The sequence below is a fragment of the Corvus hawaiiensis genome, chromosome 2 (genome assembly GCF_020740725.1).
Source record: "Corvus hawaiiensis isolate bCorHaw1 chromosome 2, bCorHaw1.pri.cur, whole genome shotgun sequence".
Classification (NCBI taxonomy): Eukaryota; Metazoa; Chordata; class Aves; order Passeriformes; family Corvidae; genus Corvus; species Corvus hawaiiensis.
In genome coordinates this window covers 123320827-123342694 of record NC_063214.1, presented here as the reverse complement: position 1 = coordinate 123342694, position 21868 = coordinate 123320827, and the positions used below count along the sequence as shown (strand labels likewise).

Genomic DNA, 21868 nt, shown 5'->3' with positions numbered 1-21868 from the left:
GCACACCCACATTTGTCAGCTGACAGGGCTGATGCGGTGAGAAAACCTCGCACTCTCCAATAACCTGAGCACAGGAACTTCCTGCGTTGTTACATTTAACCAAAGCTCTGATAAAAAATACTACATTAATTTTTCTAATGGAGACCAGATTCCGCATTATCATAATTTACGTTTTTGGATAGTCTTTGATTGACTCTGGTGGGAAGGGAGGTGAATCAGTATCTTGTACTTTAGGGAAAGATCTAGAGGAGAATTGAATTGTACTTCCTTGGAATTCACATCACCCCCCCCTTAGTCGGAGATGTTGATCTTGAGAACAACAAGCAGAGAACAGCCCAGGAAGGGCTGAACATGACAAAACAGTGCAGAGCATACAGAAATCCTCTTTGCTGTGTTCATCATTCTGTCTTCATCTTGGATTGTTTCCACCCTTCTCCTGCACCTGGAAGTCACAAGCATCCTGCAGTGGCAGGTAGTCTGGGTTCTTCTGCCAGGAGTAGTCTAAGAACAGCTTTTGCTGGGAGCAGCTCTGACCTTGCTGAAATCACTGCTGAAATCTCCCCTGACTCTTGCAGTGCCAGAATTTCACGGTGGCAGTGGTGAGGCAGGGACTGAGCCTGGTTCATTGTCCCCAGAGCTCGGGTAGTACAGGACAGTCAGGCCAGTAAAGCCCCTGCTCAGGGCTGGGAACGAGATCCTGGCCAGCTTTCCCTCTCTGCCCCTCTCTGCAGTCCTGCTGGGCTATGTCATGCTACTGTGTTACAGCATTGTTCCATGTCTTTTTTTTTTTTTTTTTTAGGAAGTAATGTCGGATATTGGCAGTCAAGGGCGATGGAGCGAGGTGAGCTGTGACCGGTGGACAGAATGAGTTGTTACGGCCTCGGTCTCAATTTTTGGTGCAGCTCTAAGCATCCGTTGTTGTTTGTGTGTTTTAGGTGGTCCACTTGCAGGATGTCCTGGCCCTGGATGCTGGAGGGTGCAAGCCTAAGGTATAGGTGTGGTGTACTTCAGTCGGAGCAGGGAGGCTGTGGTTTCACGGTCTCTCAGCATGTTTCGTGTGGTTTTGCTTTGCTTCTCTGCAGGTGCTGCTGCCGCCCTGGGCGTGCCAAGGGACAGAGGCGAGCAGGTGAGTTGGCATTTAGGTGGGGTGGCTGATAGGCCAGCGGTCTATGGCAGCGTGCTGAGCGTGTCCCTTTTCATTGTGCAGGTTTGTCCTGGCCACCTCCAGAGTCAGATCAAGATTTGAGGTGAGCCGGGGCAGTGGTGTGGAGTAGCCCGGGGATGCTCTTCTTGAGGGCAACAGTGACGTTTTCTGTTTTGTTGTCTTAGGTACCGTGAGCAGGTGTGGAGCTGAAGCTTGGAGAGAGCAGGTAAGCGATGAGCCTCGGCAGTTTCGAGGGAGGGGGCCTTGCGGAAGGGGTCTCTTTTGGCGTGTGTTGTCAGAGGCTGAATTTTCTCGTTGTTCTCCGTCTTTCGCAGCTGCCAAAGCGGACCGTGGGGAGCGTGTTGACATCTGAGGTGCTGATGCATTTTTTCTGTCAAGGATGGATTTTGTCCATTTGTCTTCAGAAAGCTAAGTGTTGGGAGCAGTGGTTGGGAGAAGGGAAAGGCCTTTGGAGTTCCAGGAGGCAATTGGAAGTTAGCTTAGAGGAGAGGGCTGTTGTGGGAGGGTCCCTTGGAAGTAAAGGGAGAGGGTTTCTCCTCAGCATCACCCGAGCCTTTGCTGGGCAGGGCAGTTCCCACCCATCTCTGTCATCGGCCTTTGAGTCTCGACATCATCGTGGATCTTTTTGCCCGAGGAGCTCGCCTTCGGATCTGGCACGATCGCCACGGTCTCCATTTTACCTACTCGCTGGCGTAGCCGCCCGCGGGCATCTTGGCCACTTGCTGGTTGGTCACGTTTTGCATCGTCGCTTCAGCCTTTGGTGGCAGAGTCCTTCCCTAGGGATCCCTTTGTATCACCTGGCAGTCATTGCCTCCTTCTCTAGGCCTGCCGAGCTTCTCAAGCATCCTCTTAGCAGCTTTGGCACTGGCTTCTTGGAAGGAGTTACGTTTCACTGTCGCGTGCTGTTGCCATAGAGCCTTCTTTCCTTCGGCATCGCCAGCCTCTGGCTCATCTTGCTCTAGCAATCTTGTGCCCATTGCTGGGCAGGTTCAGCTCGTGTCTGTGTTCTGTCATTTGTGTCTATGTTCTGTAGTTTGTGTCCATCCTCTTCTGTGTCACAGGGCTTTGTTACGTCTCGGTGCTTTATCGGCCTCGCTCTGGGCCGTAGCGGCAGCGGGGATCTCTGCTTGCGTACTTTCCCGGATCGGGCTCATTCCGGCATCTTTACAGTTTTGCTTTTGGAGAGCAGAAGAAGTACACAAGATGTTCTCATCCATCTTCCTTCTCACTTTTGGTAGTATCTTTTTTTCATGGGCCATGGACTTCTCTGGACCCTCCTCACTGTGGTAGTTCCATAGGTTCCATTTCCTCAAAGCATATCGGGTCTAGAATTTATCTTCTGGAGAGTTATCTCAAGTCCTCGTGTCATCTTTGCTTCTATTTGGTGTGCTTACACTTGGAGCTGCCCTGCCCTGGCACGTAGAGTCGTGGCTGGGTTGAACAGTTGTAAAACTTTGTGGTTCATCTCTTGTCTGTGGGGTTTTGTGTAGAAAACTTACGGGCCTGGTGTATGGGGATAACTCCGAGCTGTCAGCTACTTGTAGACTGCCTCATGTTGTCTTGCAGGTCCCCAAGGCCGATTCCGATCCCTGCAGTCACCGATGCTACCGCTTTTCCCAGAATCTGCCCTTCCACGTCAGGGAGCAGCAGTTGGAAGATGTGTTGAAGCGTCTTCATCAGTGGAGTGTTGTGAGTAAGGGCTGCAGTCAGTGTGTAAGCTGAAGAAGGGGTGTCTGTCTGTGAGAGTGTGTGTCTGTCTGTGTCTGCGTGTGTCAGTCTGTGAGAGCGTGTGTGTTGACTGGTTCTAACCTTGTGTGTGTGATTTTTATCTTTCAGTTTTTTCAACTGATTTTTAACTTTATAATAAGAAAACAGCCAGCTGTGAGGTTTTTTTTCCTCCCCCATCTGGGTTTTGTTTTTCCTTGGTCCCGTCCTGTCTGTGAGGCGATGTTCATCGCCAAGGTTTGGGTGCAGCCAAACAAACAGCCTCCCTAACAGGGTGGAGAGTACACAGTGGAGGTTAGGAATACAGGGAAAAGGTGCACCAGCCCTTACACCACCCCTAACAGCACCATTTTCCCCCCACCAGCAGCACAATGCAGCAACCCTGGAACCCTCAGTGCAGCACAGCTCAGTAAGCCTGGTGCTGGGATAACCCTGGAACCCTCAGAGGAGGCCAAGCCCCACACCAAAAAGGTAGGGATGACATCTGCAGGCTGGAGAGTGACAGGTACGGGTTGGGGGCTGGGGCGTGTAGAGCAGGAGTGAGGGGTTCCAGGCAGCAAGAGCAGTGCGGGGTATAAAGTAGAGGGGGTTAAAGGTTAGGGGATAAAGGGACAAAAGTCAGGGCAAAGGTTGGGGGGTCAGGGAATCAAAGGTAAAAGTCCAGGGGTCAAAGGTCAAGGTGGTCAATGTCAAAGCACAGAGGTCACATGTAGAAGGTTGGGGCAAAGGTCACAGGGCTCAGGGGGGGGTCAAAGGTCCTGGGGTCAGGTGTCATGGGTCAAAAGGTAAGGGTCAAAGGGCTACGGTTGGGGGGTCTAAGGTCAGGGATCAAGGTGTAAAGGTGGATGGTCAAAGGTCAGGGGTCAGGGATCAAAGGTCGGGTTTTCAAGGAATGGGTCAAGGGGTCAAAGGTCAGGGGGTAAAAGGTCAAGGCTCGGGCTCAGGATTAGAGGTTCCAGCATGATTTTCCACGGTGGTTCCCAGTGTGGGGACACGGGGTGTGGGGTCAGTGGCGCCGGGGGCAGGCAGGAGCCCCGTGGGCAGTGGCCGGCAGCGGCGGGGACGCCTCCGTACGGGTCGCGCCCCTCCACTGCCAGCAGAAGCCCCCCTGCGCCGTGCGGTGCCCGGCCGCACTCCTTGCCCTCCCCGCCGCTGCCTTCCCGCACTCCCACCGCACCCCCTGCTCCCCTCCAGCCCAGGGAAATGCAGGAAAACACAAAATCATCGAGGTGGAACAGTCACCGGAGCTGTCCGAGCCATCCCCCCGCCTGAAGGCGGCAGCTGCCCAGAGCCAGGGGCACCCAGCAGGATGCAGCTCCTCTTTCCCAGGAGCTGGAGGCAGGGTTTCCCAGGCAGGGGGAGCAGGGAGAATTTCAGCTCCCAGCAGCTCTCTGTGAGTGCTGGATGGACTCTGGGCTGAGCCAGGTGGGAGGTGTGGGGGGTGTTCATGTCCCCAGGAGCTGCTCAAATCCACCTTAAACTCCTGGAATGGTCTGTGCTGGCAAGAACCTTACAGACCATCCTGTTCAGCCCCTTGCCATGGTCAGGGACACCTTCCTGGGGTGTCTGTGCCAGAGTGGTGGAACGGGCAGGACTTACTCCCTGAGCCCAGTCCCGGGCAAGATTGGAGTTCCCATAGGAAGAAGCCTGTGAGCTGCATTTCCGGAGCTGGGAGCCTCCATGCCTGGGAGTGTTTCCAGTACTGCTCTTTGGCTTTTTCCATAACTGGGCATGATGTTTCTCCCCAGAGCAAGGTGGTTTTCCCTGGATTGTTGGGGTTACACACTGGCTGTTTGACAGCTCTGTTGTCTCTTTCTCCTGAATGGAAGAGCGAGGAACGGGGGATGCTCCCGACTGTCCCAGGGATGTGGGAACAGCCCAGTTCCAGTGAGGAATGTGACGCCCAGCTCGTGGCGTGTGCCCTGAGATGGTCTTTGCTGTTGTTTTGTCCTTAGAGCCTGTTGGAGTGCTGGCCTGGATTTGGGAGGAGCCAAGTAGCCTGGAGCAGTGAGGTTTTTCCTGTCAGAAATCCATGCTGGGGATGTTTTCCCTGGCTGTCCCAAGGGGAAGGAACAGCTCTGGAGTTTTTGCAGCCACAGGCTGGGGATGCATCCCCTGAAAACCAGTTCAGGATCGGTCATCTGACTCTGTCCCTGACCTGTGGCTTCCAGGGAGCCTTCTGGTCTTCTGGATATTCCCAGGAGAGGATATTTCACCACTTGACTTTTAAGCCAGGAATTCCAAACCCAGTAAGTCGGTCACATTCTATGGGAGCTGCCCCAATGGTGGGATGGCAGAGGGCACACCCGACGCTGCTGTTTGGGACATTCCCGACTGGAACGGGAGCCAGCTGGGCATTTTGGAGCGCTGAGGCCACCAGGGCAGCCTTGAGTGGCATTCCCAGGCAATGCTGAGGCATCCCATGGCTGTGGCACGTGGCAACACATGCCTGATGTGGAGCAGAGAGAGGAAGGGAGAAATTCTGAGTTGATGGGAGGAATGGAATTGGGCTTTCCAGAATGGAATTGGTATAGGTGCTGATGGTATCATGGAATCATGGGGTGGCTTGGAAGGGACACAAAGACCCTCTGGGCTCTGTTATCCCATCCCGTGGCAAAGAACACATCCAAAACTGCCTCCTCACCCTCATGGAATGGCAGTGGGTGTTGGGAGCTCTGGCAGGAGCACCTGGAGACCAGGTAAGAATAGCAATGGCATTGTTTTGGCTGCTGCTGGATGTGGTTTTCTCTTTTCAAGATGTTCCTCTGATGGATGTTTTCACAGTAGCTTGCTAGGCCTCATTTGAGGATAATTCCAAGAATTTGGAAGTCGTTGGAAAAGAATGAGGAAAAAAGGTGAACCTGATCCATTCCTAGTAATTCTGAACTTCTCTTGCAGCACCGTTCCAGGGGAAAGCTGGTGAAAGGATAAAGATGCAGAGGAACAAGTGTTGTAAACCCCCCTGCCTCCCTGACAAAGCAAACCTTTCTGCAATCCCAGTAAATCTCTTGGAGAAGCTGTGGGATCATAAGGTTTCCTAGGAAAGGAAAACTAAGGACAGAGATGAGGAAAGAGGCTTCCAATTAACAATGATTTGATGGAGGTAGGAATGATTCTTGTATGTTTGATGCACCCCTTTTTATTCCTGGGATAATTTTAAATGATTTCCTTAAAAAATCATTTCAATTTGGGAATTCAGATTAGAGAGGAAACGATGCAAAATAAATGCAGGGAGAGATCACAGAATCATCCTGGAATGGCAGAATAGTTTGGGTGGGAAGGGATCTTAAGGATCACCTCATTCCATCCACAGGGTGCTCCAAGCTGCGGCCAGCCTGGCCTTGAACACTTCCAGGGATGGGGCAGCCACGATTTCCCTGGGTTTACGGGCACAAGAGGGAATTTCCAGCAGGAACTGAGGGGTTTCCCTTGCTCTGCCTGGCCCTAGCAGGGCTTTGGGAGGCAGAGGCTGTGGGAACAGGAGCTTTGTCCACTGCCTTGGGGGAGTCTCTGATGTCCCAAAACCCAGCAGAGCAAGTGGTTGTGGTTTAACATCCCATTCAAAGGAGATGCCAGGCCAGGAACGGGAATGGACTGCAGAGCAGGGATGGTGCCCAGCAGAGGGGTGACTGTCCAGGGGGTCCCAGCAGTCCATCCCTGCTGCCCAGGTTTGGGATGAGCAGGCTGGTGACTGTCCCTGTGCTTGCTCTGCAGGATGAGGAAGCCAGGCCTGCTGAGGAGGAAGATGAGGAAGTGTGTGAGGATGGAGACAGCGGCCACCAAAGGCTGGGGAAGGCACAGATCCAGGTAGGAGACGTTGCCTTGCGAGGAGAGGGACTTGTCTGTCCCGTTGGAATTTGGGGCGTGAGGCCAGTGGAACAAAGGGTTTGATTCCATTTTCTTGCTCAGATTTTCACGTGCCTTAAGAGAGCTTTGCGAAAATGTCATTATCCCTGATTGAGTCTCTGAAAAACAGGGATTGAAGCTTTCAGAAGGGGCCCAACCCTGCCTGCATGTATCCAAGTGCAGCCCACCCTCCTTGTTTTTGTGTACAGCTGGGATGAGACCTCAGCTGCTGTTACTTGCCAGCTCACAAGTTGTGTAGCTCAGAGCCTCAGCCATGAAGGGCCAGGCTGTGTTTAAAACAGCCCAAGGTACCAGAGAGCTGGAGTAATTTCCTAGCAGGTAACTTGACTTGGAAGCTGCATTCTAAAATTTGTCCACATTTAATTTATGCCCCACATGGAGACACCTAAAGAAGCAGAGGTGGGGTGTTCCTAAGAAAAGAACATCCGAATTCTTTGGTGGTAGAGGGCTTAAAATTAAAGTCTGAGTGGAGGTGCCTTTAGGACACTTCCATTCCAGTATCTGAATGGAATTTAAATGAAGTAGCCAAATCCTGACAAGCTTGTATGAACTCCAAAGCCTCTGCAAGGGTTTCACAGCCAGGGAAGGAGATAAGAGTCTGGAGTCTCTCTCCAAAACCTGGCTGCTGGTTTGTTTGGCCAATCATAGGAATAATTGTGTATTTCCTGGGGCTGTCCTTATGGGGAGAGGTTTACTTATGTGCCCTGGGTTTATTCAGTGCATCTTCAAAGTGATGGAAATTGATTTCACTGAAAGGCCAGGGGTGCCAAATGTTTTCCCCAGCCAGAGCTCGGAGCCAGCCCAGTGGGAAGGGGTTTAGTGGCCATTTTCCTGCTCCCTTGGGCAGCAGCACTGGAGCACTCGCACCCAACCGTGCCCGAGGTGCCGAGTACTGGCAGGAGGCAAAGCCAGGGACTGGGCAGGAGGAGCTTGCAGTGCTCCTGGAAGCGCAGACCTGGAGCCGTGGGTTAGAACTCCCAGGAGCTGCTGCCTCACTCAAACCTTGTTTAAAGCTCAGCATCCCTCCTGCTCCCTTGGAATGATTGTTGCTTCTGTTGTTGCTCTTTCCCGATCCATTATGATTATTATTGTAAATTGCCACTCCATTTCTTCCATAGCCCTTTGCTTCCTAGAGGTGGTGCTTTAGGAAAGCCCCTCCAGCCTGGGAAGGGGCTTTTGGCTCCGGACTCATTCCCAGTCCCCATGAGCAGCTGGACCTGTGCTGTCCCCAGCAGGTGCCTTTCCTTCCTTCCCTGCTGCACTTTGGCTTTTCAAGGGCTCTCTGGGGGGCTGAGGGAGAAGTTCTTTGTCATTCCAGGGCAGCATAAGCCCTGATCCCACTCAAAGCAGGAGGAATTATTTCATCCTTGTTTTTGGATACACTTTTGGTGTTTTCTCTCTTTTGCTGACACTGTGTGGTGAAGCAGCAGCTCCCTGGAATAATTTTTATTTGTAAAACAATGAATTCCCTGCTGGAATCCCAGTCACAGCCCCCCAGATCAAGGTGCAGTTTAAGGCCTTACATCCTGACCAGGACAAGTTCCTGTCCTTAGACATGGAAACCAGGAGAAAACTCAGACTGGATTGGAGCCAGCATCCAGAATGGGGAAAGTGAGGCAGCGTGCTTGGCCCAGGCTGGGGCTGGTACAGGGGGTGTTCCCCATAGGATGACACCCATGTGGAGCAGATCCTTTTCTTCCTTTGTCCAATGGCAAAGGAGCAAATAACCCACAAGTGGGGCCTGGAAGGAAAAACGGTTCTGTTAAAATTAGGCAAAGAATGCACTAAGAAAAAATGGACATCCTTTTTAGGTATGAAAGTAAGTAGGGGAGAAACGTTGAAAAAGAGCTCTTTTATTTGGTGCCACCTCTCATTTTTTTATGGATAAAACCCTCTAGTGAGCAATCAGAACAGGAGTGGGAAAGCCAGGAGCCTTTGACTTCCACAGTGGACTTAATTTCCATGCTTAATTTCAACAATTTCTTCTCTCTCTCAGGACAGGAAAACCCACTTAACTTGTCCCATCTTTGCCAAAAGCTTTGGTATTTGAGCAGCCAAACCCAATGGGCTCTGGCCCCACCAGCCTGTACTGGAGGGCCCCTGGTCCTGCCTGTGGTGTGGGATGAATCCCCAATTGTCCCCAGAGGGGGCTGCCCTGGTCCCTGCAGTGCCCAGCACCTGAGACACAGAGAGAGCCCTGTCCACAGGGGCTCCTTGTCAGGAATGTGGCAGCAGCCCCAGGAGCAGGCTGGAGGTGAGAACTGGGGCTGTGTTTGAGACTGACCAGGTCAGCTCAGTGTTTACCTGTGGGGGGAGTTTGGCCCCCCACGCTGAGTTGAAGCGGGATCAGGGTGACAGATGCTGCATTTTGGGCACCCTGAGAGTTTCTCTCCCTCTTGGAGATTTCCTGCGGGGATGGGGCAGGGCAGGGAGCAGAATTAACCCTGCACCTCCCATGGGCACTGCTGGCCTTTGTCTCTCTGTTGTGCCATCAGCCTGTGGGAATTTGCTGCTGCCGCTGCCACCCCACCTGGGGGCTGCGTGCTCCTGGCAGCCCTTCCCAGCCCCACAGCCGAGCTCCAGCGCTGCCTCCAGGCTGTGTTGGGAGAGTTTGCTGGGAATGTGCCTCATCCCTGGGAGTATCCTTTCCTTCCAGAGTGGATGGATGGAGCTTCTGGGCTTGTCAGCTTCAGAGTTTGCTTGCAAAAGTCACTGCAGGGAAGAATGACAAGGAGGTTTGTCAGAGTGGTGCTGTCAGACCCCACCTGCCAGTCTGTGCTTTGGGTTGGAGGTTGTTGTGTATTGGCCCTGCAGGGAATGAATGTCCCCTTCCCACCTCAGCCCAGCAGATGCCAAGGGCTCTTCCTGGAGTACTTAACTCTTTGCTTCCCTTTGGGATAACTTAATCTCCACCCTTCCATGAGCAATTGCTTGGCTTCTCCTGGAGAAAACCCGGCAGAGGCAGTCTGCAAAGGAGCCCAGAGCTGTGCTTGGAGCAGAGAGTGCTGAGAGCTGCGTGTGCCTCTGCTGCCCCAGGCTGGCAATATCCCCATGGCACAGACTGGGCAAATGGGATTAGAGGGAGCACAATCCCTTCCTGGAAGAGGTTTTCTCCTGTGCAGATCAGGCACAGGGCAGGAAGGGAACTTTGGAGATCAGCTGCTTTCCCCCATGGATGACATGACCTGTGCCTACTGCTCACCATGCACCCGGCCAGAATCAAGAGCAAAGGTGGGTTTGGGTGTGAGCACTTGAAATAACTTTGAAAGAGAAGCAATCACCTTTTGCTGCTTCTTTCTTTCTTTCAGATGCTGGGATTGCCTCTGGGCACATGTGCTGAGCTCTCCCTGCAGGGAACTGTCAGGCCTTAACAGCTGTGAGGTTGTGTTCTTCTCAGTGGGGAACTGGAGATAATAATTAATTAATTGATTGATTGCAGTAATGTTTTCTGAACCTTTCCCCTTTCCTGGTAGATCTTCTCTCTCTGCCTCTGAATTTACAGCTGTTCCCTGGTGTCATTGGCCCTGCCTGAATTCCTTGCAGCTCCTCACTGGGAAAACCTGGGATAACTTCAAGGGGACAGAGGAGACATTTTTAGCTGAAAACCTGGGGTGACTGAGAGGGGACACAAGAATTGTTTGTGTAGGAAAATGGGAGGGGATGTCGAGCGGAGCAAGGTGGCATTTTTGAGGGAAAAGCTGAGGTGATGTTTAGGGGAGAGAATGCACATTTTTGGGGCAGAAAAGAGTTAATATTGTACAGGAAGGAAAAACTGGGGGGTAAAACCTGATGTAATCTGTAGGGGACAGAATGAATATTTTGGAGTAAAAATGAGGTACTCAGTAGTAGACAAAGAAGGAAAAGTTTGGAGGCAAAACTTGACAAAGTCTCAAGAGCAGAGAATGAACACTTGGAGGGAAAAATGAGGTGATGAGTACTGAGCATGTGGGGAAAATTTGGGGGCTAAATCTGAACTAATCTCTAGGGGAGAGCATGAACACACTGAGGTAATATGAGGGAATCAGTTGTGGGCAGATAGGGAAACTTGTGTAAAAATAATATTAAATAAGCTGTAGAAAGAACATTTTGAGGTAAAAATGAGGTAAGCAGTAGTAGACAGATGGAAAACTTTGGGGGTAAATCTTGATAGAAGCTACATGGTAGAAAGGAAATAAATATTGAAGGAAGAATGAGGGAATCAGTAGTGGACAGGTAGGGGAATTTTGGGGGGTCAAACTTGAAATAATCTAAAGGTTGAGAATGAATCTTTTTTGGTAAAAATGAGGTAATAAATTGGGGACAGTTAAGGAAAATTTTGGGGGTTAAACTTGAGGTAATCTCTAGGGAGAGTATGACCACTGACATAAACTGAGGCAATCACTGGGGCTAGACAAGGAAATTTGGGGTGTAAAACTTGGGAAGATCTGTAGGGCAAAGAATGAACATACTGAGGAAGCAATGAGGTGATCAGTAGTCAAGATGAGGTAGAATGTGGGGGGCAAACCCTGAGGTAATTATGTAGGAACCATAAGTGGTTTTGAGAAAAAATCTGAGCTAATTTGTAGGGGACAGAATGAACATTTTGGGGGTAAGACAGACATAACCTGCCTGGTTTTGGTTTTAAAATCTTGTCAGTGTACAGGGGACAAAAGAGACATTTTGGCAATAAAATCCGAGTTCATCTGTAGAAGAAAGAACTCATGTTTTGAGGTAAAAAGGAGGTGATCAGAACTGGGCAGGTAGGGAAAACTGAGGGGGTAAAATGTGAGGTCATCTCTAGGAGAGAGAGGAGCATCCTGAGGTAAACTGAAGGAATTGCTGTGGACAGGTGGGTAAATCTGGCGGGTAAAACTTGAGGGAATCTCCATGGTAGAAAATGAGTATTTGGAGGTAAAAATAAAGTACTCAGTGGTGGAGACGTACGGAAAATTTTGGGGGTAAAATCTGAGGTGATCTGTAGCAGAGAGAATGCACTTGATGGGGTAAACTGAGGTAATCACTTATGGACAGGTAGGGAAGTTCGGAGGGGTAAAAATTGAAAGCATCTGTAGGGCAAAGAATGAAAAGATTGAGGTGGAAATGAGGAAAGAGGTAGTGGACAGGTGGGGAAAGTTTTGGGGGCAAATCTTGTGGTAGTCTCCAGAGCAGAGAAAGAATGCTTCCTTGTAAAAAATGAGGAACTCAGAAGGAGACAGATGGGGACATTTTGGGGGTAAAATCTCAGGTCATCTCAAGGTGGGGGAAGGACTATTTGGAGGTCAACTCAGCACTCACTGTGTCCTCCTTCTTTGGCAGCAGCTGGCAGGGAAGGGAGAAGAGGCCTCGGGCTGGAGAGGGGCAGGAGAAAGGCACTGTGGGCAAAGGCACCTCCCTGGCATCTCCAGGGCACCTGTGGGGAACACAGTGGACACTTTGGGAGCAAAGGGAGGTGATTGCATTGTCCCTTTGGGGGATGCTGGCATTTAGATCATTCCATCCGTTTGCCTGCTGACATTGCCCAGCCCAGGGGCTTTGGCTGCCAGGGCAGCACAAAGATTGTTCCCTGGGTGGTGCGCAGATGAATTCTACCCCAAGCCCTGAATTCCCTGCTGCATTGCCACTGGAATAGCCTGCCAGCGCCTCCTGGAGCATGGATATTCCCATGCAGAGCTGCCTATTTAACACCAGGTGTGTCAGGAACCAGCAGAGCTTCCAGGGAAGCTCAGCAGGGTCAGGGCAAGGACAGCTTCATGTTCCATAGAATTTGCTGTTTGTAACCCTCATCCCCCAGCCCCCCCCCAATGTCCCTGGGGGCACCTGACAGAGTTCCCTGGAATTCAGCTGCCTGCACCCCCCCGAGCCCGGGCTCCAGGTGATATTTTAAAGCAGGAGAAGGCGCTGGCCGGACGCGCTCCCAGCCCCTGCTGAGGCAGCCCCTGTGCCCACGGGAGGACTTGTCTCCCTGCAGGAGCTGATTTCATTCCAGAGCCTCAGGAGCGGCCTCTGCAAGTTCTTTTCCCTCAGGAAAGGGATGCACATCCCCGCCTTCAGGGCACCAGCAGTGGGAGCCACCTGGGAAAGCTTTCCATCAGTTGTGCAGTTCCAGCTGGCTCCCCAAAAACTCCCAACTCAATCCAAACAGATTTCTCTGACTCTGGCCTTTCATTTGAAGGCATCTCTGGGGGCATTGCTTGGCATTTCATTGCTGTGGGGGAAGCTTGCCTTGGCTTTAATGCTGCTGAGGGATGATGGCCTCAGGCTGGAAGGGAAGGCATTTTGGGTGGCTGGGACATAGCTGGCAGGAGTGTGGGAGGTCAGCACCAGGAATTGCTGTCTGAGCCCCTCTGCAAACAGCCCGTGCTGACATTCCCCAGTGCCAGCTGTTCCTTGGGGCATTTTTGGGGTGTCAGTGGGGTCTGTCGGGGCTGAAGCATCTGTGGGTGCCTGTTCAGAGCAGCCCCTGGCCGAGGGGCCGCGGGCAGCCCTTTATCCATGTCCATCCCAGCACTGCCCGGGCAGCCCAGTGCCCGTTCCCGGCATGTGTGTTTGGCACGCTGTGTGCCACAGGCAGGACACTGCAGGCACAGCTCCTCTCTGTAAATCCAAAGCACAAGAGCTGCTGCTTCCCTTCCTGGGCCTCCCAGCCTTCTCCTTCCCCCTGTTCCCTGCCAGCTGGGACACACAGAAGGAGCACCAAGGAACACTCCTGGCAGTGAGCAGGAGTCGCTGAGAGCTCTGTGCAGCTCTGGGCTGGAAAAGCTGGCCCGGCCTCAGCAGCCCCTGGGATTTTGGGCTGTGAACACTCACCTGTGGGAAAGGCCCCTCTGCAGGCAGGAGCAGCCCTGACCCTCTCCAGAAGAGCTTTGGCCGTGGACCAAGTGAACCCTCAGGACTTGCCTTGCTCATTTCTCCCTGGAAAGGGCCATGGAACGAGCACCTTTACAGCTGTTGGGTAAATCCTGGAAAGGGCAGGAAATCAGGTTATGGGAAGAGTTCAGTGCTGTCACACAACTGCTCACCTGTGTTGTTGCATGATCAGATGCTGGCCATGGAGCTCTGCCCTGGGGCCATTGCAGGGGCTGGTGTGGAAAGCAGCATTAGCATAAAAGAAGGAGCTGTATTTGCATAGGAATGACCTTGCTGGCACTTGGCATTCCTATCCCAGGCAGGATATTGCCAGGAGCTGAGATTGGCTTGGCTGGAGCAGGGTGCTGAGAGTGCCCAGGTGTGGGTTCAATCGCCAGAGGAGCCATTCACATAAGGGTGCGACTTGGTGGTCTTTGTGTATCCATTCCCACTCAGGATGTCCTGTGCTCTGGAAATAAAGAAGAAACATTTTTCACTGGACTTTTAAAGCCAGTTTTTGCATTGGAGCATACCAGCCCCAGAGAAAGCAGCGGGGGGGGGGGGGGGGGGGGGAAAGGAGAGCATCAGGTCTCACGCGGCAGTTGCGGGATGAGCGGCTCAAGCAGCAGCGAGCCCCGGCGAGGCCCCGGTCCCGCAGCGGGCACAGTGAGAGCAGGAGCGGCAGCAGCGGCCTCGGCGCCAGCGCCCGGCCCGGAGCGGCTCGTCCCGCTGCAGCCGCGCTCGTTGGGCGGGGCCGCGGCGGGCGGGAGGTCCCCGGGGCAGCGGCCCCGGGGCAGCGGCCCCGGGGCAGGGGGAGGCGGGCGCTGCTGTGCGCAGGGGGTGCGGCGGCCCGGGCAGTGCCGGGGCTGGGGGAGCTCCGCGTCCCCGCGGGGGCTGCGGGCGGGGCCGGGCCGGGAGCGCCGGCGCTCCGGTCGCGCCAGGGGGCGCCCCACAGGGCGGGCGGCGCTGAGGGAGCGGCGGCCTCGGGGGGTGCCGGGGGCAGCACGGGCGGTCCCCGCGGCCCGCCCGCTTCCAGGCGCGATCCAGCGCCTGCTGCGGGGAAGCGCCGCCCTCCCGGCGGGCCCGGCACCGGCACGGCCCCGGCTCCCCGCGGCCGCAGCGGGAGCGTAGCCGGAGCTCCGGCGGGAGCCCAGCCCCGCGCTGGCCGCAGCCGGAGCGGCAGCGCCGGGCTCGGCCCCAGCGCCAATCCCGGAGCGGCTCTTGCCAGCCGCGGCGATCCCGATCGCTAATGCCATCCCCCGTCCCACCTCAGTTCTCCGACCCCGGCAGCCGCACCCCGCCCGTCGAGAGACAAGCGGCTCGGCCCGGGACCCCCAGCAGACACCGACAGGACCCAGCCCCGAATCCCCGGGCCCGGGTCCCGTTCCCACCTCAGCGCCTCGGGCTCGGCGCAGCGCCGGGAGCAGCCCCCGGTGCCGGGCTCCGCACAGCGCCCCGAACGACGGTCCCGCCGCAGCCCGGGATGAGCAGGATGAGCGTTCACCGCACAAAGCGGAGCGGGCGCGGATCCGCCGGCATTTACGGGCGCGGGCGGAGCGGGGCGGGGCCGGCACAGGTGTGAAGGGCGGGGTCCGCACAGGTGCGCGGGGCCCCAGCGCGGCTGCGCGGGGCGGGGCCGAGGGGATTTAAGCCTCGGGAATCGGCGCCGCCGCCATTTGCTCCCTCGGCGCTCGGTGGGAGCGGTTGTGGCCGGACCGAGCTCTGTATTTCTATATTTCCATATCTCTATGTCTCTGTATTTCTTTTCCTTTATATTTGTGTTTGTTTCTCTTCTTCTAACCCTCTCCGTTCTCCCCCCTCTGCCTCCCCTCCCCCACCCCCTACACCCTCCCCCCCCCTACCCCCCCCTCCCTCTCCCCCCTAGCCCTCCCCTCCCTCCCCCCCAGCCCGGTTCCCCCCATCCCCCCTCCCTGTCCCCCTACACACCCCAACCCTGCCCTACCCCTCCACCCTCTCTCCCCTTCTCCACCGTTCCTTCCCCCCCCATTCCGGGTCCCCCCTGCCCCCTCACCCTGCTCCCCTTCCCCTCCCAATTCCCCCCACCTGCCCTCAATCCTCCCCCTCGGTCTCCCACCTTTCCTCGCCCCTCCACCTCCCCCTGTTCCTCTTCCCTCTTTCCCCCTCTGCATCTCGACCCCCCCCACCTGTGCTCCATCCTCGTCCTCCCCCCGCCTCCTTTCCTGTCCCCCCACCCCACCTCTCCCTGCACACCCGGAACCCCCCACCTGCGCTCCTTCTTTGACCCCCTCTGCTCCCTTATTCCCGTCCTCTGTCCCGTCTTTCCCCGGCAGCCGCGGGGCTCGGGGCGCCGGAGAATAAAGCCCAGAGGGCCGGAGCCCGGCGCCCCTGCCCTCGCTGGAGCCCCACACGGGCCGGGCCCGCTCGGCGGGTCCCCCGTGCAGTACAAAAACAGCGCCGGGGCTCCGGCTTTCCACACATCACACTGGGGATCCCCTCCTCAGGAGGGGTTCCCGAGGGGGGTGGGTGGGTTTCGGGGAGGGGGGTGTGTTGGGGTAGGGTGGGCCCCCCTCCTCAGGAGGGGGGTCCCGGGGGGAGTGGGTGGGGTGGGTTTCGGGGAGGGTGGTGGGTTGGGGCGGGCCCCCTCCGGAGGAGGGGGTCCCGGGAGGGGGTCAGGGTGGGCCCCCTCCGGAGGAGGGGGTCCGGGGGAGGGGGTGGGGCGGAGGGGGGACTTTCCCCCCCTCCAGTCCCCGCCCCCTCTCCCGGACCCCCTCCTCCGGACGGGGCTCCCCCCGGCCCCCTCCTCCGGACCGGGGCCCCGGGGGGAGGGAGGGTGGGGTGGGGGGGGGCCTGGCGGGGGGGGCTGTTGGTTTGGCCTGTGGTCTCTATGTCTGTTCATGCTGCAGAGTGACATGACCCCCTCTGCTTCCCCCCCTCCCCACCCGCCCCCCCCTCCCTCCCCCCCCGGGGCCCTGGTCCGGAGGAGGGGGTCCCGGGGAGGGGGCCGGGGGAGCCCCGTCCGGAGGAGGGGGTCCGGGAGAGGGGGCGGGGACTGGAGGGGGGGAAAGTCCCCCCTCCGCCCCACCCCCCTCCCCCGGACCCCCTCCTCCGGAGGGGGCCCACCCTGACCCCCTCCCGGGACCCCCTCCTCCGGAGGGGGCCCGCCCCACCCCACCCCCCCCGGGACCCCCTCCTCAGGAGGGGGCCCGCCCCAACCCACCACCCTCCCCGAAACCCACCCCACCCACTCCCCCCGGGACCCCCTCCTGAGGAGGGGGCCCACCCTACCCCAACACACCCCCCTCCCCGAAACCCACCCACCCCCCTCGGGAACCCCTCCTGAGGAGGGGATCCCCAGTGTGATGTGTGGAAAGCCGGAGCCCCGGCGCTGTTTTTGTACTGCACGGGGGACCCGCCGAGCGGGTCCCCCGTGCGAGGCTCCAGCGAGGGCAGGGGCGCCGGGCTCCGGCCCTCTGGGCTTTATTCTCCGGCGCCCCGAGCCCCGCGGCTACGGGGGAAAGAGGGATGAGATGGGGTAGGGAGAGGAGTCGGGGTGGCTTGGGGAGAACGAGGGGGGAAGGGAAAGGCCGGGTGAGGGGGAGGGATGATGGTCAGAGGAGGGGGAAGAGAGGGGAGTCGGGTTGGGGAGCGGGGTACGGAAAGAGGAGAAAGGAGGGGTGGGGGGGTCGGGGATGCACAGGGGAGCAGGGAGAGAGGGTGGGTGGCGCTGGGGAGAGGGCAGGCGGGGGGCTGGGAGAGACAGGGAGGCTGTGGGGGAGAGAGAAAGAAACTGGGGGGGTAGGAAAGAGGTGATAAGCGGGGGAAGAAGGAGGAGGATAAGGGCAGGAGAAACAGGGGGAAGAAAGAGGGGGAAGAAAGAGGGGGAGCGGGGGCCTCTCCCGGGCCACGCCGGGGGAGCCCGACCCGGCCGCAGCCTCCCCGAGCTCTGAGGGAGCAAATGGCGGCGGGGGGCGATTTCGGGGGCTTAAATCACCTCGGCCCCGCCCTGCGCAGCCGCCCTGGGACCCCGCGCACCTGTGCGGACCCCGCCCCGCGCACCTGAGCCGGGCCCGGGGCCGCCCCTGAAGCCGCGCCCTCGGCCCCGCTCGGCCCCGCCCGGGACCGCCCCAGAGCCCCGGCCCCGCCCGGCCCCGGGGCCCGCCCTGCCCGGCACGGGGGCGGCTCCATCGCTCGGGGCCCCGCCCCTCTCTCCCGGGCCGGACCCGCCCCTCTCTCCCGGGCCGGACCCGCCCCGCGCACGCACCGGGGCCGCCGCGGGTCCCGGTCCTGCTGGCGGCCGCTGCGGGTCCCGGGCGGTGCCGCCTCTCCCCCGGCGGGATCGGGGCTGGGATCGGCACCGGCAGGAGCCGCTCCGGGACGGGCGCTGGGGCCGAGCCCGGCGCTGCCGCTCCTGCTCCGGCCGGCTCTCCGCGGGGAGCCGGGGCTCTGCCGGCGCCCGGGCAGCCCCGGGATCCCGAGCCGGGCCCGACGCGCCGGGCCGGGCTCCGCTCCCAGCCCTGAGCCCCTCCCGGAGCCCGCCTTGGGCCCCACGACGCGGCCCCGGGCTCTGCCGCCAGCCCCGGACGCGGCGCTGAGTCGCTGCTCCCGAGCTCTGCGTGGGGCCGGCGAGCCCGGCTTCGGGCTGTGCCTGAGGCAGGACTCGGAGCCCAGAGACACAGACTCGCCCTGGCCCCAAGAGCCTGCTTTGAGCATCAAAACACGGCACTTGGGCTTTAATTCAGGGCCAGCAAAACGCAGCACTTCCGTTTCTCTTTGTGAGCCCAAACACACAGGACTCGCTCTCTTCCTCAAGCCCTGAAAACAGGATTTAGTCACTGTTTCTGAGTCCCAACTCTGGCCATAGGAGCCTGCGCTCAGGACTCTGTAGATAGAGAAATGCTGCTAGCAAGGATTTTCTTGCTATTTTCTGAGACTTTTCTCTCTCACAGAAGAGGTAGCAGAATTATGTAAACAACCAAGCCACCTGCAACCTTGAAAAGTCTTCTTTATGGTACAGTAGAAAAATATTTTGACAATGGATGTTTTAGGATTTTAGCCAATCACCCCCAAGGGGAGGCTGATCCTTTGTCCAATTAGACTGTGAAGAAAGAAGTCTATAAAAGAGTTTGTAAAATAATTAATCAATCTTGCTGCACAATTCCTGCCTGCTGGATCTTCTCTCCTCCTCCTCCTCCTCCCTACGGCTGCGGGACACAGTGATATACCCTAGGGCCTCGGCCTGCGGTAATAGGACTCCACAATGCAGGATTCAGTCTCTGCTTTTAAGCTCTGCGCCTGCTTTTGAGCCCCCGAAACGCAGCACTGGGTCTCTTTTTGTGAGCCCAAAACCGCTCCTGTCCCTTGGGTTCGGAGCCCCCAGATGTGCCCGGGGCCATGGCTGGACCCCAGCTGGGCACCAGCAGCCGCTCCCTCCCCCCCCGTGGGATGGGGAAGAGACCAGAGACAAAATTCCAGCTCAGAACAGTTTAAGAATGGAAACCAAATACAATCATTTGAAATTAATGACAACACATAGTGAGAGCAACAAGAGCAGTGGTAACACTAATGAACAGGAGAGGGAGAAAAACTCCTCCACACCCGCCCTGTTACGATCCGGTTTAAACCCAGAAAAGCAAAGCAAGCTAAGTCTCTGTGCATAAACCAGAAAGAACTTAGAAGGTTCAAAATATCCCCAGAAACGAGATTAAAACCAAACGAGGCTAGATGTTGTTGCCAAAAAAATGGATGTATTTTATTTAATAGTAGAGAGGCAAAGAGAGGGGAAGAAAGAAATAGAAAACAGAAGGGTGCGTGGGGGAACAGGGAGAGGGGTTGGATGGAAGCCCATCACCCATCTGAGGGTGCCAACGACGTCTCGTTGCTCCCCTCCATCCGGTCTGCCAGTGGTGAGGGTCCCCCGTGGGCGCCGTGGCCATGCCGCCACATGCTGCTACAGCCGAAGGGTGCAGAATTCCGTGGGTTAGTGCACACTTTGGGCCAGGCGGGAACGCCCACGTGCCTCTCTTGCAGGGGCCGGCTTGACACTGTCCCTTGCAACACTGAGGGTCTGTGGCATCATCTCTGGTGCTCTGCTGCAGGGTCTGGGGGCCCCTGTGCTGGGCCATGTCACCCCTTCTGCTGTGGATGAGCTTCCTCCCCCCGGTGAGCACCCCGCAGCTGGGCTCTGCACAGTGGAGGATGGGCGGTCACTGCGTCTGTGACCACCGGCTTTTCCAAGGTACCCAAAGCCTCTCCTCCCTCCACCCCTTGGTGCGAGCCCGGGCAGCTGATAGCCCTGGGGCCGTGCTCCTCATCTTGGAGGTGTTAAGCCTGAGCTCCGGGAATATCCCCAGCCCTGAGTTGTTACTTTATCTTATCTTCATCAGCGAGCAGTGTCAGGCCTCAGGGCCCCATTCAGGGTGTGGGAGTCTTCTGCAGCTTTTGTAGTACAGTTTCAAAAGTCTTTTAAGAAAATGTTTAAGTCATAAAACATAGTATTTCAGTCTTTGAAACCCCTCCCTTTAACGTTATAAATCCAAAATCTAATCCAGAGCACCAGAATCTCCCACTGTGGGGGATTTCCATATTCCTGTTGCTTTCTCTGTGTTCTGTCCTGGGGATTTGTGGACTGAGGGAGGCACTGGCCGCTCCTCTGGCCAAGGGGAAGGCTCCTGTGCTATTCCCATGAAGAGAACACCTGGAATTACTGTCCTGGGAGCCCAGTCCGGTCTTTCCAGTGACTGGGGGGCACCCAGAGGGTCTTTCCATGAAATGAAAATGAGACCCCGGCCCAATGCATTGACAGCAGGATTGGACACTCCTGGCCAAGGTGACCAGTCCGTGGGAGTCGGACCGGTGACGATCCAGGGGGGATCTTAAGTTGGATACATGCAGATTTCATCGTGCAGAAGCTCCAATTCTTTTGGCACCTCTTGTTTAAATGTCTCCCCACTGGAAGAGGTCAATTAATCTTTGTAATGACCTGACTGCCAGAGGCAGGGAAAAACAATCAGCGTTCCCTGAACGCCTCCATCACTTCCATGTCCACCTGCAAGGAGTGGCCGATGGGCAGGAGCCTGCCCAGAACAGGCTCAGAGATGGGGCTTTCAACACAAACCATTCCACCATTCCATGATCTCTGCCTGTATTAATGTTGCACTGTTCCCTCTCAAATTTAAATTCCCAAATTTAGATGATTTATTCAAGGAATCATTTTAAAATTATTCAGGAATAAAAAGGGAAGCATCAAACATATAAGAATCATTCCTACACCCACCAAACCATTCTTAACTGGATGCTTATTCCCTCATCTCTGTCTTTGTTTTGCTTTCCTGGAAAACCTTGTGATCCCAGAGTCTCTCAGAGCAATGTACTGGCATTACTGGAAGGTTTGCTCTGTCAGAGAGCCTGGGGGGTTTACAGCACTTGTTCCTCTGCATCTTTATCCTTTCATCAGCTTTCCCGTGGAACAGTGCTGTGGGAGAAGCTTGGAATTACCAGAAATGGATCAGGTTCACATTTTTTCCCCACCAGTTTTCAACTGTTTTGAAATTCCTAGAATTACCCTCAAATGTGCCCAGGAACACTGCTGTGAAAGGATCAATGAGAAGAACAGCCTGAAAGCAGAAAACCACCTCCAGCAGCAGCCAGAATGATCCCATTTCTCTTCTTACCTGGTCCTGCCAGAGCTCCCAACAGCCATTCCCATTCCAAAACAAGAGCTGTGGAAGACATTCCTGCTGTCCGTGAGGGTGAGGTGGCAGTTCTGGATGTTCTTTGCTGTGGAACCAGACAACAAACAGAGTGTAAATGATCTTGGTGGTCCCTTCCAAGCCAAACCAGCCCGTGATTCCATGCGTGGATCAGCACCTGTCCCAGCTCCACTCCAGAAACCTCCTCCCATTAACCCAGAACTTTCCTTTTGCTGCTCAACATCAGGGATTTGCTGCCGAGTGCCTCGGGCAGGGGACGCCTCAGCCTTCCCTGGGACCGCAGCATTCCCTGGGACCGCAGCATTCCCTGCGCTGCCTCAGCACTCCCTGCGCTGCTGTTCCACGCCGATCCCGTGGTCCAGCGCCTGTGCGGGCTGCAGTGCCGGGCTCTCCCCACAAGGCGGCAGCACCGGGAGCGAGCAGCCCCGGCCGGTCCCGCTGGCTCGGGGCAGCTGCGCCTTGAACCCGCCCTGAGCCGGCGGGGCCGTGAACACAGCGGGCACAAACCCCACCGGTGCCCTTTATTTCACCCTCAGAGGCACAGGATCGCAGCATTTCCTGGGCTGCAAGGGACCCGCAGGGAGCATCGAGTCCA

At 56.5% G+C, this 21868-nt stretch overlaps 1 protein-coding gene and 1 long non-coding RNA gene across 6 annotated transcripts; one reads left to right on the top strand and one right to left on the bottom strand.

Annotated features, from left to right (window-relative positions):
* Positions 1 to 805: 805 nt before the first annotated feature.
* On the top strand, positions 806 to 6800 carry LOC125321185. The gene is made up of 12 exons (XM_048293579.1): positions 806 to 841; positions 936 to 989; positions 1083 to 1126; positions 1208 to 1263; positions 1330 to 1370; positions 1480 to 1518; positions 1732 to 1890; positions 2732 to 2858; positions 3255 to 3361; positions 4846 to 5139; positions 5789 to 5993; positions 6605 to 6800. The coding sequence occupies exons 1-11, from the start codon at positions 806 to 808 to the stop codon at positions 5819 to 5821; spliced, it is 990 nt and encodes a 329-aa protein (XP_048149536.1). The 3' UTR covers positions 5822 to 5993; positions 6605 to 6800.
* A 1794-nt stretch (positions 6801 to 8594) lies between these two features.
* On the bottom strand, positions 8595 to 21277 carry LOC125320683. 5 transcript variants are annotated; one of them, XR_007201249.1, is made up of 4 exons: positions 14178 to 14329; positions 13544 to 14051; positions 10039 to 10161; positions 8595 to 9469 (listed from the first exon to the last, which is right to left on the bottom strand). It is a non-coding gene; the product is annotated as an uncharacterized LOC125320683 (long non-coding RNA). The 5 variants fall into 5 exon arrangements; XR_007201247.1 differs by lacking the exon at positions 8595 to 9469 and having other exon boundaries at positions 9933 to 10161; positions 14178 to 14328; XR_007201251.1 differs by lacking the exons at positions 8595 to 9469; positions 10039 to 10161; positions 14178 to 14329 and adding an exon at positions 21235 to 21277 and having other exon boundaries at positions 12902 to 14051.
* Between the last annotated feature and the right edge of the window lie 591 nt (positions 21278 to 21868).

Bases quoted from the DNA above. Each gene is read 5' to 3' on its own strand.
- LOC125321185 (XM_048293579.1), top strand. From the start codon at position 806: ATGTCGGATATTGGCAGTCAAGGGCGATGGAGCGAG. The intron at 1,891-2,731 runs GTTGGTCACGTT...GTTGTCTTGCAG, and splicing joins GGCATCTTGGCCACTTGCTG to GTCCCCAAGGCCGATTCCGA. The intron at 5,140-5,788 runs GTAAGTCGGTCA...CTTCTCTTGCAG, and splicing joins AGCCAGGAATTCCAAACCCA to CACCGTTCCAGGGGAAAGCT.